General features: G+C 39.2%; 1 protein-coding gene across 2 annotated transcripts in view; it reads left to right on the top strand.

The window, feature by feature from the left end:
* IFT81 (intraflagellar transport 81) overlaps positions 1-14,009 on the top strand; it is an 80,927-nt gene that overhangs the window by 50,964 nt on the left and 15,954 nt on the right. For both annotated transcript variants that reach the window (XM_080821129.1, XM_080821130.1), the window contains exons 13-14: positions 4,601-4,729; positions 6,220-6,309. In XM_080821129.1, coding sequence (XP_080677255.1) covers positions 4,601-4,729; positions 6,220-6,309 — 219 coding nt within the window. The remainder of the gene's footprint in view (positions 1-4,600; positions 4,730-6,219; positions 6,310-14,009) is intronic.

Genomic DNA, 14,009 nt, shown 5'->3' with positions numbered 1-14,009 from the left:
AGGTGTCAGGAAGGGAAACATAATTCCTTAAGTGGATAAGTGGGCACCCTAGTGAGTGGTGATTCTCATACCTTCATTCCATAGTTCCAAGACCCATGTATTCTTTCTATTGGCAACACAGCACTAAATGGTAGGCATTGGTTTAAAATGTATACTCCATCCATCCTGAAGAGTAGAACTCATCCTCACAGGCCATCAGCTCTAAGCTGTACCTTAGTTGTATCTTCACAAGGCCCTTCTACCAATCTCTCAGGGTATTAGCTTCCTGGATGATGTGATATGTGGTACAGTGACTGAATCCAGTGATCATGTGTCCACCACCATATCTCCTATGCCATAAAGTAATCCCATGGTCTGAGTGATATTTATACAGAATTCCACATCAGTAGACCAGATACTCTGAGCCCTTGGATAGTGATGCTGGCGAAAGCACTGGGGGCAAGAAAAGGAAATACTTACCCAGAATATGGGTCAGTCCAGGTCAGGATGAAATGTTCCCCTTTTCAAGGCAGAAGATTGGTTTCTTCAAGGTATGATTCTATATCGAGCTCAGGATTGATCTCTCTCTCGTTGCCAGGTCAGACATTTGTCAGTCCAAGTAGCTAGACGGGCATTGGCAAGAGAGAGCCCATGCTATTTGGCTCTTGCTTAGCCTCCCATCTTTGCCAGCATAGCCGTTCTGTTCATGAGCCCATTGTCCAAGCGCTGGGTAGCCAGTGACAGAGGGTGCCTGACATCTACTGGCCAAATCATCCTTCCCACTTGATTGTTTAGTATTCTCTTCTGCTTTGGAAATTCTCTAGTGGCCATTAGCATGTGATATAAAGAGAAAAGACCTTTACACTTAATGTGTTACTCCCGTAGGTCTATCTGCATGCCTCTTCCACAGACCTCCGTGTCCCCAGTCTTCCAATCCTGGTACCTAGTTCTCCCAGACCCCTGACCAACAAGCTAAGCCACTTGCCACTGCCCAAAGGATATAAGATCATCTAGAGGTTCAAGTTCTCAAGTGAGTCTATGTAGGTATTCCATCCTGGACTCAGTAGTACCTTTCTTAGAGCCCTGACTTGGTCACAGAATATATTCAGCCTTTTCTTAAGTTTTACCCTATTAACAATTAAGTTGTGCGCCTGGTTTTCAGCTTCCACTGTCCTTCAGCCATGGGAAATGAGGGTTTCTTTAAAGCTCCTAAGAAGGTTCTCTGACCTTATCACTTTGCTTTAAATTAATGGTTATTATATTTGAGCCTGTCATTTTATCTCTTCAACTATGCATGGAGCATAGCAACAGCCACCCCAATTCCATTGTCCCTTTAGTTATTATTTCTGCATACTTTCCACATACCAGCAACTTGTACCAACTAGTGCATCCCTGTGACAGTTCAAGAAACGGACGCCAAGATGGGATTAAATGTACCAAAGATTTGCTGGAGGAAATACTGTGAAAGATAAAGGGAAGGGAGCAAGAGGAGGCAGGAAAAACCATTAAGGCCCTACTGCAGGACTGATAACTATGAAGGGAGAGAAAAAGAAGGAGGTTTGTGTAGGAAGAGCCTCAGACTGCAGCACAGTTTTAGGAAAGTTTTGGTGAGGATGAGGGGAGTTCCTGAGCCAGTCACCCGCTAGAGGAGTCCCCTGTCAGGCAGAAACAGGCCAGCACTAGTACTGTTGCCATGTTCAGTCATGCTAGGAGCAGCCTGGGGGAAGCGTAGGCTTGGTAGAAACACGACTCTGGATCCAGAGGGGCAGCAGTTACGCCTGTCAGTCAAGTCCCTTTCAGCGGGGTCTCCCAAAGGAGATCTGAGCTCCCAAAGGAATCCATTCTCATGACTGCTACAGTCACCCTCCGCTTATACTCTGCCTCAGTTCACCACAAGTCTTAGCAATGGTGCTGCTACAACATGCATGGGACTAACAATATTCACCCTGCCACCAGTGATGGGCACTTCGGTTCCATTCATTCAGTGAGTAATCCCACTCTAGAAGCCCGTTTTTATGGTTTTGTCAGGTTCTCTGAAAGCAGAACCTGAAACAAGAATTCTTACTGCTCTTCACATGATTAAGTCAGAGAGTGCTCTTAGGAGAAAGGAAGTGAAGGAACCAGGATGAAGTAGTGAGAAAAGTGGATTCATCTGGAGTCCAGTTTCAGTCTGATCCCCTGAGGAACTCTGGAATGCAAATTGCATCATACAGTTAGTCTCATCTTTAGGCAAGAAAATTACCTTTTTGTACCCTACGGTCAGTCAGTTGTATGCTGTGGACACTTTCTATCTTTTTATCTTCCAAGAGGTGGTGTGATACAGTTCCTATTCAGCCAAGAAATTTATTTATCTGATAAATTCATCTGGGTGTCTGTTACTATTATCCGTCTTTTTTTCTCTTGATTTTCAGACATGTTACTTTGCTTACCTAGTACCTTTTTATTGAATCCCAGGCTCTGAAAACTCTTCTTCCGTAAAAGAACATTTGGGGTTTTTTTTCTCATAGATCATCTTGATCCAATTTTGCTAAAGCTGGTATTTTTCTCTTATTCCTAAGGTGCAGCCCTTATACCTGGGGCAGAAACTCTACTCCCAGGAAATAGTCCTTACACCTAGCACCTAGCTCTTACTCTTAGGTTATGACCCTTACTCCTTAGGAGTAGCCTTTCTGGGGTTTCAGCTGATAGTCTGGAGCAACACACTTTGACTAGTCTTGAATTCCTACCTCTGTCTCCCTAGTACTATGAGATACTGAAGTCTTAGCCCAGTTTTTTAGTCACCCATCTACTGATTTCCACTTGGTTGCTAGGAGTCTTACCCTCTTATGCATAGCTTAGAGTTTGGTAATCCCCAAAGAGGAAATTGCATTTAGAATTTTGGGCTAATACTCTATAGTTCCCTCTACTCCTTTCTTAGGAGTCTCAATTTTATTGGCAGCCCCAAATTCCAACTCTTCTTCCATTCCCTTTCTCTTTTTCTTTCTTTCCTTTTGGTTCTTCCAACCTGTTTTGAACCCTGTCCGGTCAGGTCATAGTCTTTTTCCTACTTGGCCTATTAGCAGTGTTTGACATAGTTGATCACTCCCTCATCCTTTATCTTTTAATAAACTACACTCTCCTTGTTCTTCTCCCTTACTAGCGCTCCTATATTCTTACTCTGGAGCCAATTTCTTCTCATCTAAGATCTAAAAATTGGAGTTCCTAGGCTTAGCCCTTAGATCTCTTTTCTCCTTTCACTCCCTTGGTTATCTTATCCTGTCTCATGGATTTAAAGACCTTCTTTATGAAGACAATTCCCAACTCTATATCTCTAGCCTAGATTTCTCCTCAAATTCCAGTCTTATATGTATAACATCTTGACCTCTTACTGAGTATCTACTGGACATTTCAAATTTTTTAAATGTCCAAAATTGATTTCTGATCTTCATTACTCCCTCAAACCTGGCCTTACAGAGTCTTTCTCATTTCAACAAACAGCAGCTCCATCCCCTCAGTTCTACAGGCCAGAAACTTTAGTCATCCTTTACCCCTCACTATTCCTCACACCTTACATCTAATCTGTCTTAATATTTTGTTGGCTCTACCTTAAAATAGACCACTTCTCATTACCTCTACCACCACCATCTGACTCATGCTACCCATTATCTGTAAACTGAATTATTTGAGTAATTCAGTTTCTAACTGGCTTCTAACTGGCTTCCTTCGTCCCTCTATAGTTTGATCTCAGCACAGATGTTAAAGTGGCCATTTAAAAATTCCTTTACTCTGAACCACCCAACAAACCTCCCATCTCATTTAAAATAAGCCTAAGCTCTTTCATTGGCCTAAAAATAAAGTAACCATATAATTTATCATCTAAAGTAGGACACTTTTGAAAATGCAAAGGACAGTAGACATTAACCAAGACTGTTCCAGCAAACCATCTGACTCCTACATGATCCCTACCCCCCAACCTCATTCTCACTCCATTTTCAGCTCCACCAGTCTCTTAGCTATTTCTTGGAAAGGACATGTCTTTTGTACTTGCTGAGCCCCTGGATATCTGTAGGACTTGCTCCCTCACTTCATTCGGGCTTTGCTCAGATGTCATCTTCTCAGAAAGACCTTCCCTGACCACCCTGTTATTTAAGATTTCCAACCCCAGTCTCACCTCACACTCTATGTATTCTATTTGTCTACAGATTCCTTGTGTACTCTCACTAGAAGTAAGCTCTGTGAGGAAAGACTTTTTTTTTTTTTTTACCCTGTTTTGTTCACTGCTGTGTATCTGGTGCTTAAAACTATGCTCAGCACACTTAGGTATATAGTAAACATTGGATGGGTGAGTGAATGCAAATATATTGATCACTTGAGAATTCATTCACTCACCAAATATTTATTGAGTCCTAAAATTAGAAATACTATGCACCCAATGGTACCAAAGTAAAATTTAGTGCAAGTTTATAACATATAAAGATATGTAATTATTGTCAATAAAAATTATTTATAATTCTAAGCTAATTTTACTTATAACTTTATTGTTATACATTAAATCTGTACACTTCTTACAGAATCGTCAAGGTTTTGTCACCCATTTTGTGTCACCCCATTTTTTATACCTATTTTTATTCTTTACTTTTAGCAAACTATTGAAGAGAAAAAAGGTATATCTGGGTATAGTTACACCCAGGAAGAGCTAGAACGGGTATCTGCACTGAAGACTGAGGTTGATGAGATGAAAGGCCGAACACTCGACGACATGTCTGAAATGGTGATTACACTTGATTTTTTTCTTTCTTTTCTTTTCTTCTTTTTTTAAGACTCACGTATTTATCTATTTGCTAGAGAGAGAGAGAGAGCACAAGCAGGGGGAGCAGCAGGCAGAGCGGGGAAATGAAGAAGCAAACTCCCCACTGAGCAAGAAGCCCGACGAAGGACTTGATCCCAGGACCCTGGGATCATGACCTGAGCCGAAGGCAGATGCTTAACCCACTGAGCCACCCAGGCACCCTGATTTCGCTTCTTTTTTTTTTTTTATAGTTTTTTAAAATTATATAGCTAGAGGCAGATGTTTTTGTGTTTTGTTTTCAGTGAAACACTCAAATTTTCATTTCTGCACATTGTTTATTTTATATTCTTTCATCTGTCTTTAGCAACTCTTCTGAATGTTTCCATTCTAGTAAGTTGCTCAACTTGTCATAATTTATGCATTTTGCAGGGCTTTTTTTCCAAGGAAACATGATGGGTTTTTAAATACCCTATAGAATTATGTATTGAAATGGCTGCCTTATCTTTGCGTGTTTTTTTTTCAAAGATTTTATTTATTTATTTGACAGACAGAGATCACAAATAGGCAGAGAGGCAGGCAGGGTGGGGGGTGGGAAGCAGGCTCCCCGCTGAGCAGAGAGCGCCATGCGGGACTTGATCCCAGGACCCTGAGATCATGACCTGAGCCGAAGGCAGAGGCTTTAACCCAATGAACCACCCAGGTCCCCCGATCTTTGCGGTTTTTTGAAGTGTCAAAGTTACAGAACATTAAAGAAATATTTAAGATAAAAAATAAGTTTTCCCAAATAATACTGCCCTAAGTAATAAAATTGCTTCATTTTTGTGTGTGTCCTTAGTATCTTTCCATATTTGGAGCTGCTGTTCAGCCTGAATGCACTGACACAGCTTCATCAGACATTAAAATGTTGAAATCTTTCCTTCCTTATTGGTAAATAGCTGCTGCCCCAGCCTCTCAGAGGACCCACTTCCACCTATTTTTTCCACATTGGCCACTTGCCCAGAACCCTCTGGATCTTACTACAACCTGACTCCTAAAAAGCAGAGGACTTCAAGACCCCATTAGTCCCTATGGCTGGTGTCCATTTTGATAAGTCATTACTAAAATCCTTTGGGTTATTATGTATTTTTGAATATCGCTTCATCATATTACTTATATACTATATAATCTATATAATTACATATTTTTAGTGGTACAACATGATTTTATTATTATAAGGGCAACTTTCTAATTTTTTTCCATCATTCAATGTTAGATTGCATATGTGGTTTGCCGTCTTAATAACTGACCTTTTGAATAGTTAAATGCCATCCCATCTTACTGAAATGACATTTACTAAATCATTTCCCCATTGTTTGGTTTTGAAGTAATTTTCAGTTTTACTCTTTTATGTAACACTTTAATATATTTATGCATGTAGTATTTTTGTTCTTTTGAATTCTTTTTTTAGATCATGTATTTTGTTTAAATGACAGGTAAAAAAACTGAATTCACTGGTATCTGAAAAGAAGTCAGCTCTAGCCCCAGTTATAAAAGAACTACGACAGTTGCGTCAGAAATGTCAAGTAAGTGTATTTGACTTGCTATACTTTTAGCATCTTGTCTTGTTCAGATGTACTAGTTAGATTCCTGAATATTTTTCTTGTGTAATTTATAGAAAGCAAATTATTATTATTATTATTATTATATGATTCCACAAAAAAGAATAATAATGTAACTTATGAAGTTTTTTGTTTAATTTATGCTGTTTGTTTTGTCAAATTATTGGGGGAAAGAGAAGGAGAAGAAGGAGTTTAAGTTGAAATCACAAGTGCAGCTAGATTAGATTTTTGCTTTAATTCTGATATATGTCAGAGCTATAAATATGAAGTCACATTCTTCTGTGGCCAGGTAAAAGCTCAGAGTCTGCCAATGAGTGGTGACAAGTTAACTTTAGATTAATGGACTTGCTTTGCTGGGGAGCAGGGCCAGGGGCAAACTACGAAAGCTTGTGATAAGTGATGAAATACCATTGCTTGGAAGCTGATTCTAACCACTGCTTTGAAGCTAAACTGTTAGTTAGAAGGTAAATGCCCTCCACAAATCCAGATCAGATGGCCTCCGCCATCTAACTGACATTAGCAGTTGTCATTTTATCGCTCTCCATGTAGTAATTTTAGGTTCGAATGTGGGTTGTACTGCATGTGCCTGACTATGGAACTATAAAATTCTTCACGAATGCCATCCATCAGTCAAGGGACCACAGTGAAAAGCTACATCATTTCCTTTTAATAGAAAATGCCATGGGGTCTGAAACGGGTTTAGTGACTTATCCAAAGAGACAAGTAGGCAGTGAGAGAGAGTTGCCGCTTGACTCCAGCATCTGTGTTATCTTATTTCTCATCTTCTGCTTTTTCCATTACACACCACTGTCATCACAAAAGAAATGGAAGAGACAAGTCCCTGTTGTCTGGAGCCCATATACTCACAGGTGAAATGAGTCAAAATTCAAGAAAGACAAAAGATAACCCAACTTAAGAACGATATAGCACCAGGGGCACCTGGGTGGCTCAGTGGGTTAAAGCCTCTGCCGTCAGCTCAGGTCATGATCTCAGGGTCTTGGGATTGAGCCCCGCATTGGGCTCTCTGCCCCGCAGGGATCCCGCTTCCTTCTCTCTCTCTCCCTGCCTCTCTGCCTACTTGTGATCTCTGTCTGTCAAGTAAATAAATAAAATCTTTAAAAAAAAAAAAAAAAAAGAATGATATAGCAGAGCGCCCAGATGGCTCAGTCAGTTAAGCGTCTACCTTCAGTTCTGCCTTCAGTTTGGGTTGTGATCTGCTCAGTGGGGAGGCTGCTTCTCCCTCTCCCTCTGCCCCTCTCCCCCACCACTTGTACTCTCTCTCTCAAATAAAAATAAATAACATCTTTTAAAAAAATTAAAAAACAATATAGAAAAGGGGCACGTGCCTGGCTCACTGTGGAGCACGTGACTCTTGATCTTGGTGTCGTGAGTTTGAGCCCCATGTTGGGCATAGAGCTTACTAGGAAAGAAGGAAGGGAGGGAGGGACGTAGGGAGAGAGGGAGGGATGGAGGGAGGGAGGGAGGGAAGGAAACAAAAAAAAGTATAATCAGAATCGTATACTTAACTGATAAGGAAAGAGGAAGCAAGTGATGTGCTTGTTAGGAAGGAAAAGTTTCAAAAAGGGAATTTTTGAACAAGGCTTTGCGATTAAGGACATCAAGAATTGTTTTCATGGTTACATTCTAATCCATTGATTTACTTAATGCTTTTCTTGAGTAAGCAACTTGGAAACAAAAGGGACTGATTATGTGTCTTTCTAGTGATGATAAAATTTCTTCCTAATAGTAAGCTAAGAAATCTATCTGTAAATATTTCATTTATTAAATTCATTTGTTTTAAATGAGTTTTATTGAAAGGATATTTAAGACAGTAAAGGAAATGTGCTGTCATGGAATTCCAAGGATCAGAACCATAATCAGTCTGAACAGGTAGTGGTACTGTAGCCATAGAGCATTTTGGGTTTGGGAAGTTTCAGGAATGCTAGCAGTGGGAGCTTGTGGATAAAGATGATAAGTGTAACAGTAGAAACATTTGTTAAATGCTTTCTGTGTTCCACGCATTGTTCATATCGTACTCTGTGACCTTTCTCTCTATATATTTTATGTTGAAGTTTTCAAAAACTACTAGCTGCCCTGTTTCTCTGCATTTTCTGATTCAAATTCCTGGTGCAGCTCTTCTGTTTTGGGGTTAGTTTTTCATGCCCAGCTATCTCATAGACAATGGGCTATCCTCATGTCAGGTCAGGGGTCCATCCTTAGCCTAACTAGTTATGCTCATGGGTAAGGACAGGATAAGAAGAGAGGAGGTTGATATGGTACCAAGTATGGCTGCCTAGAGAATTTTCCCTCTGGAGAGGCTATAGGTATGTCAGGGACTTTAATTGACATCTTGAGTATACCACCCGTTATCCTATTAGTAGCAGTGGAACAGTGTTCATCTTTGTATTTTAGCTTTGTCCTCTCATACATATGTTTTTACATGGTTGGGATTTTAGTACATACTGCTAGTTACTTCAAGGTTCTAGTCAGACAATATAGATAGAATGATTAGGAACATGGCCTGTAGAATCAGGCAGACCCTAGATAACCATGGGTAAGTGACTTCATCCCTATAAACTTAAGTTTCCTCTTCTGTAAGCTAGTCTCCTTAATGGTGGTTGTAAAGGTTAAATGAAATAACACATACAAGGCACTTTGCAACAATGACTAATACATAAGAACTTTTTAAAAAGTGTTTATAATTATTAAAGATATTTTTAAAAGAAGGGATGTTATTGCTTTTCAACCAAATTGTTTTCTAAGTAAACCGTATACCAATTCTTAAATTCTATGAAGTCATTTATTATAACATAATAATTTAACCAAGTCTGAAGCTCATTTTCATGTGATTTAACCAGATTTCTCTGTATATGAAGCACTGCCTATATCTCTCATCACAAAGAGATAAAGCTATCTTACCACGATTCCCAAATAATACAACACTCGAGTTCTTTCCACATCCACTGTCATCAAGTCAGAGGGGATACCTGAGCCACGTCAACATTTTCATCTGTGTCTTCTGCCATGTTGAAAACCCACAGTGCTAAGGACAAATACTGTATGATTCCACTTACATAAATGTGACTAAAGTAGTCCCATTCACAGACAAAAAATGGAATGGTGGTTGTAGGGGACAGGGGAAATGGGAAGTTAAGTGTTCAGTGGGGCAGAGTTTTGTTTTGGGAAGATGAAAAGAGATCTGAAGATGGATGGATGGTGGGCACAGCTGCAAAACAGTGTTAGTGTGCTTAATGCCACTGAACTGGACACTTAAAAAATGGTTTAAGTGGGGACGCCTCGGTAGGTTAAGCATCTGCTTTCAGCTCAGGTCATGATGCCAAGGTTCTGGGATCGAGTCCCACATCGGGCTCCTTGCTCGATGGGGAGCCTGCTTCTCTCTCTGCCTCTGCCTGCTTGTGTATTCTCTCTCTATCTCTCTCTCTGACAAATAAATAAATAAGATCTTTTAAAAAATGGTTTAAGTGGTAATTTTTATTTTATGTATATTTTACCACAATAAAAAATCTTTTTTGAAGATTATTTATTTATTTATTTAGAGTGAGTGAGAGCAGGAGTGGGGTGAGGGGCGGAGAGAAGAGAGAGAATCTCAGATTCTATGATGAGCACTTAGCCCAATGTGGGGTTCAGTGTGGGGCACGATCTCATGACCCCAAGATCACAACCTAAGTTGAAACCAAGAGTCAAATGCTCAACCAACTGCCACCTGGGCTCTCCTAAAAAAAAAAGTCTTTTAAAAAGAATACAAGGGGCAGGGGCACCTGGGTGGCTCAGTGGGTTAAAGCCTCTGCCTTCGGCTCAGGTCATGGTCCCAGAGTCCTGGGATCAAGCTCCGCTTCGGGCTCTCTGCTCAGCAGGGAGCCTGGTTCCTCTCTCTCTGCCTGCCTCTCTGCCTACTTGTGATGTCTCTCTCTCTGTCAAATAAATAAATAAAATCTGTTTCCAAAAAAAAAAAAAAGAATACAAGGGGCAGCACCTAGGTGGCTCTATCAGTTGGGCATCTGCCTTCAGCTCAGGTCATGATCCCAGGGGCCTGAGATCAAGGCCCACATTGGGCTCCCTGCTCAGTGGGGAGCCTGCTTCTCCTGCTGCTGCTCCCCCTGCTCATGTTTCCTCTCGCTCTCTCAAATAAATAAATAAAATCTTTTTTAAAAATGCAGGACTTGTCTATATTTGCATTAACTGTTGGGTTTTTTTTTAAATGTTTGAGTTTGGTGTGTGCCTGATGCTCATTTTGCTTATCTCCATATGTCCACCTCCTGCATCCATGTATCGTTCTACTTTTATCCAGAAACCTTTTGTAATAAAAAGTATACTGAAAAAAAAAAAGGCTAGCCATGTCATGAATTATAAACTCTTTGCAAATATTAACTGAAATTCTTAATTGTTCTCTACTTGGAACATTTTTTTTAACCGTTTGAGTGTACTTACCACTCAAAACTACATAGATATATTGGTAAAGTGCAGGACTACTTAAAAATACATCATATTTTAAAAATATACTTCTTACTTTAATGAGAAACTCAAGTATGTAAGAAATTTTATAGTGAAGTGGCTTTTTTAAATAAAAATTTTATTTACTTATTTGACAGACAGAGATCACAAGCAGGCAGAGAGGCAGGCAGAGAGGGGTGGGGGGGGAAGCAGGCTCCCTGCTGAGCAGGGAGCACAATGTGGGCTCCATCCCAGGACCCTGAGATCATGACCTGAGCCCGAAGGCAGAGGCTTAATCCACTGAGCCACCCAGGCGCCCCTACCCCTATAGTGAAGTGTTAATACATTTCCTTTCTGTTGTACTTGCATGTTCTAAATTTGAATATTAACAACTATTTGATAATTAGAATATTGTAACTCCAGATGTATAATTTACATTTATCTAAATCTTTTATAGTCACCTAGAAGTAGAATAGGATCTTAAAAAGTTTCATGTTTGTTTTCTTAGGATTAGTTCCATAAATTATATGTAATTAAGTGCCATAGTACAGATAATTGCAAATATATGGGAAAAGCTAAAATACTGATTTTAGAGTATATAATAGAATTATTGATTTCACTAAAATATTTCTTATTGATCATTTTTTCTTATAAAAGTAAGTACATGTTCTGTGTAAGAATTCAAACTGTGAAGAATTGTTTAAGGGAAAGAACAGAAATTACTTCTTTCTCTCCCCAGAAGTAAGACAGGTCCTTATGTGTTTTCCAGAAATTTTCGGAGAATTAATGAATGGATAATTATTTATTGGCTGCCTAAAGTTTGTTCTTTATACTTTTATTCCACTCTCTGAAAAGACAAAGACCTTTTTTGGTGGTGGGAGACAAAATTCATTTCTGATATTAAGAACAAAATTTCTGGGACGCCTGGGTGGCTCATTTGGTTAAAAAAAAAAAAAAATTTCTGCTGTTTTTTTTTTTTGTTTTTTTTTTTAAGATTTTATTGCTTTATTTGACAGGGAGGTCACAAGTAGACAGAGAGGCAGGCGGAGAGAGAGGGAGAAGCAGGCTCCTCGCTGAGCCGAGAGCCCGATGCTGGGTTGAATGCGGGGCTCAATCCCAGGACAACGAGACCATGACCTAAGCTGAAGGCAGAGGCTTAGGCGCCCCTGCTTCCTTTTATTTGCATTTACCTACTGTACTTTTGCCCATCTTTTGCTTTTAGCTTTTTGAAAGTTATCTTGTTTTGGGTGTGTCTCTGAATAGGTCTTGATTTGGGTTTGGGTATGTGATATAATCTGAAGGGTTTGTTTTAATTAGTAAATTTAGCCCATTTGTATCTATTTGATATGCAGACATATTTGATCTTAGTACATTTTATGGGTAGCTTTTGATTGAAGGCCTAGTGAAAAATCCTGTTTGTCCTCTCATTCTCTCTCTCCCTCTCCCTCCCTGTATGTGTTTCTGGCTTGTGGCCCCCACTGTGAGCAGTGATGAAATTAGGATAGTTCCTCTTCCTTCTCCTCCCTTCTCTCTCCTTTAGCACCTGATTTTAGCCAATTTTATTGTCTCTCTTACTGTTTGCCTTTATACTTCTAATATACTTACATTATAACTTGATTCATCAGCTTTAAATTATATCCTTTGATATTTCCCCACCCATCCCGAGCAATTAAGAATTGAGGAAAGCAGCTTATTTATTCTTCCTTCCCCCTTCTTTTACCTTTCCCTCCCCTGTAGGTTCTCTTGTATCATTTCTACATTGCTAAGACTTGTAACATTTACGTTCAGTTCTATTTCCCGGGTTCCCACTTTTGCTTTCAGTGTTCGACCTGTAGTGATTAGATTTGGTACTCATTACCAATCCTTTCACTGCCCTCACTGCCCTTTTTCCTCATTTTTATTGTCTGTGATATGGCCTCTAGGAGAATCCTCAAAAAAACTCACAAGAACGATATTCCTTGATGAACATGTAAGAACATGTTCTAGAGTTTCTTGCCTTAAATTTAAATTAAATTTAAAAACAACTTAAATTTAAAAAACAACTTGACTTGAACATAAAAGCTTTACATCGTGCTCTCTTTAAGAATTTTCAAAAAAAAAAGGGACGCCTGGGTGGCTCAGTTGGTTAAGCGGCTGCCTTCGGCTCAGGTCATGATCCCAGTGTCCTGGGATCGAGTCCCGCATCGGGCTCCTTGCTCTGCGGGGAGCCTGCTTCTCCCTCTGCCACTCTGTCTGCCTGTGCTTGCTCACTCTCTCTCTCTCTCTCTCTCTGACAAATAAATAAATAAAATCTTTAAAAAAAAAAAAAAAAAAAAGAATTTTCAAAAAAAAATTTAAATTAAATTTAAAAACAACTTAAATTTAAAAAACAACTTGACTTGAACATAAAATCTTTACATCGTGCTCTCTTTCTTTAAGAATTTTCAAAAAAAATTTAAATTAAATTTAAAAACAACTTAAATTTAAAAAACAACTTGATTTGAACATAAAATCTTTATTTACATCGTGCTCTCTTTCTTTAAGAATTTTCAAAAAAATTTTAAATTAAATTTAAAAACAACTTAAATTTAAAAAACAACTTGACTTGAACATAAAATCTTTACATCGTGCTCTCTTTCTTTAAGAATTGTCAAAAAAAAAAATTTTTTTTTTCAAAGTATAGCTCCACCATCTTCTAGGTTAAATGTGGCCATGAAGAGATAGGAGGCCAACCTAATTTTTTTTAGTGCCTTGATTTTTTTTTTTCAAGATTTTATTTATTTATTTGACAGAGAGAGAGCGAGAGAGGGAACACAAGCTGGGAGAGTAGGAGAGGGAGAAGCAAGCCTTCCACAGAGCAGGGGGCCCAATGTGGGGCCCGATCCCAGGACCTTGGGATCATGACCTGAGCCAAAGGCAGAAGCTTAATGACTGAGCAACCTAGGTACCCCAAAAAGAGTATGTCTTTTCCAGTTGTTGAGTACTGGGTTCTCTATGTTTTCATCATATCGAGCTTCTCAAATGTATCATTTAAAACTTACTGGTGAATGGGTAGTTGTTCAATGTGTATAGAGTTTCAGTTTTGCAAGATGAAAAGTTCTGAAGCTCGGTTGCACAACAATGTGAGTGTACTCAGTACTTAACTGTACAGTTAAAAATGGTTAAGATGGTACATTTTATGTTACTTTGCAACAATTAAGAAAAAGATTCCTGGTTTTAAAAGAAAAACCTTC

This window comes from Martes martes (genome assembly GCF_963455335.1).
Source record: "Martes martes genome assembly, chromosome: 13".
Lineage (NCBI taxonomy): Eukaryota > Metazoa > Chordata > Mammalia > Carnivora > Mustelidae > Martes > Martes martes.
This window is presented reverse-complemented; position numbering and strand designations above follow the sequence as displayed.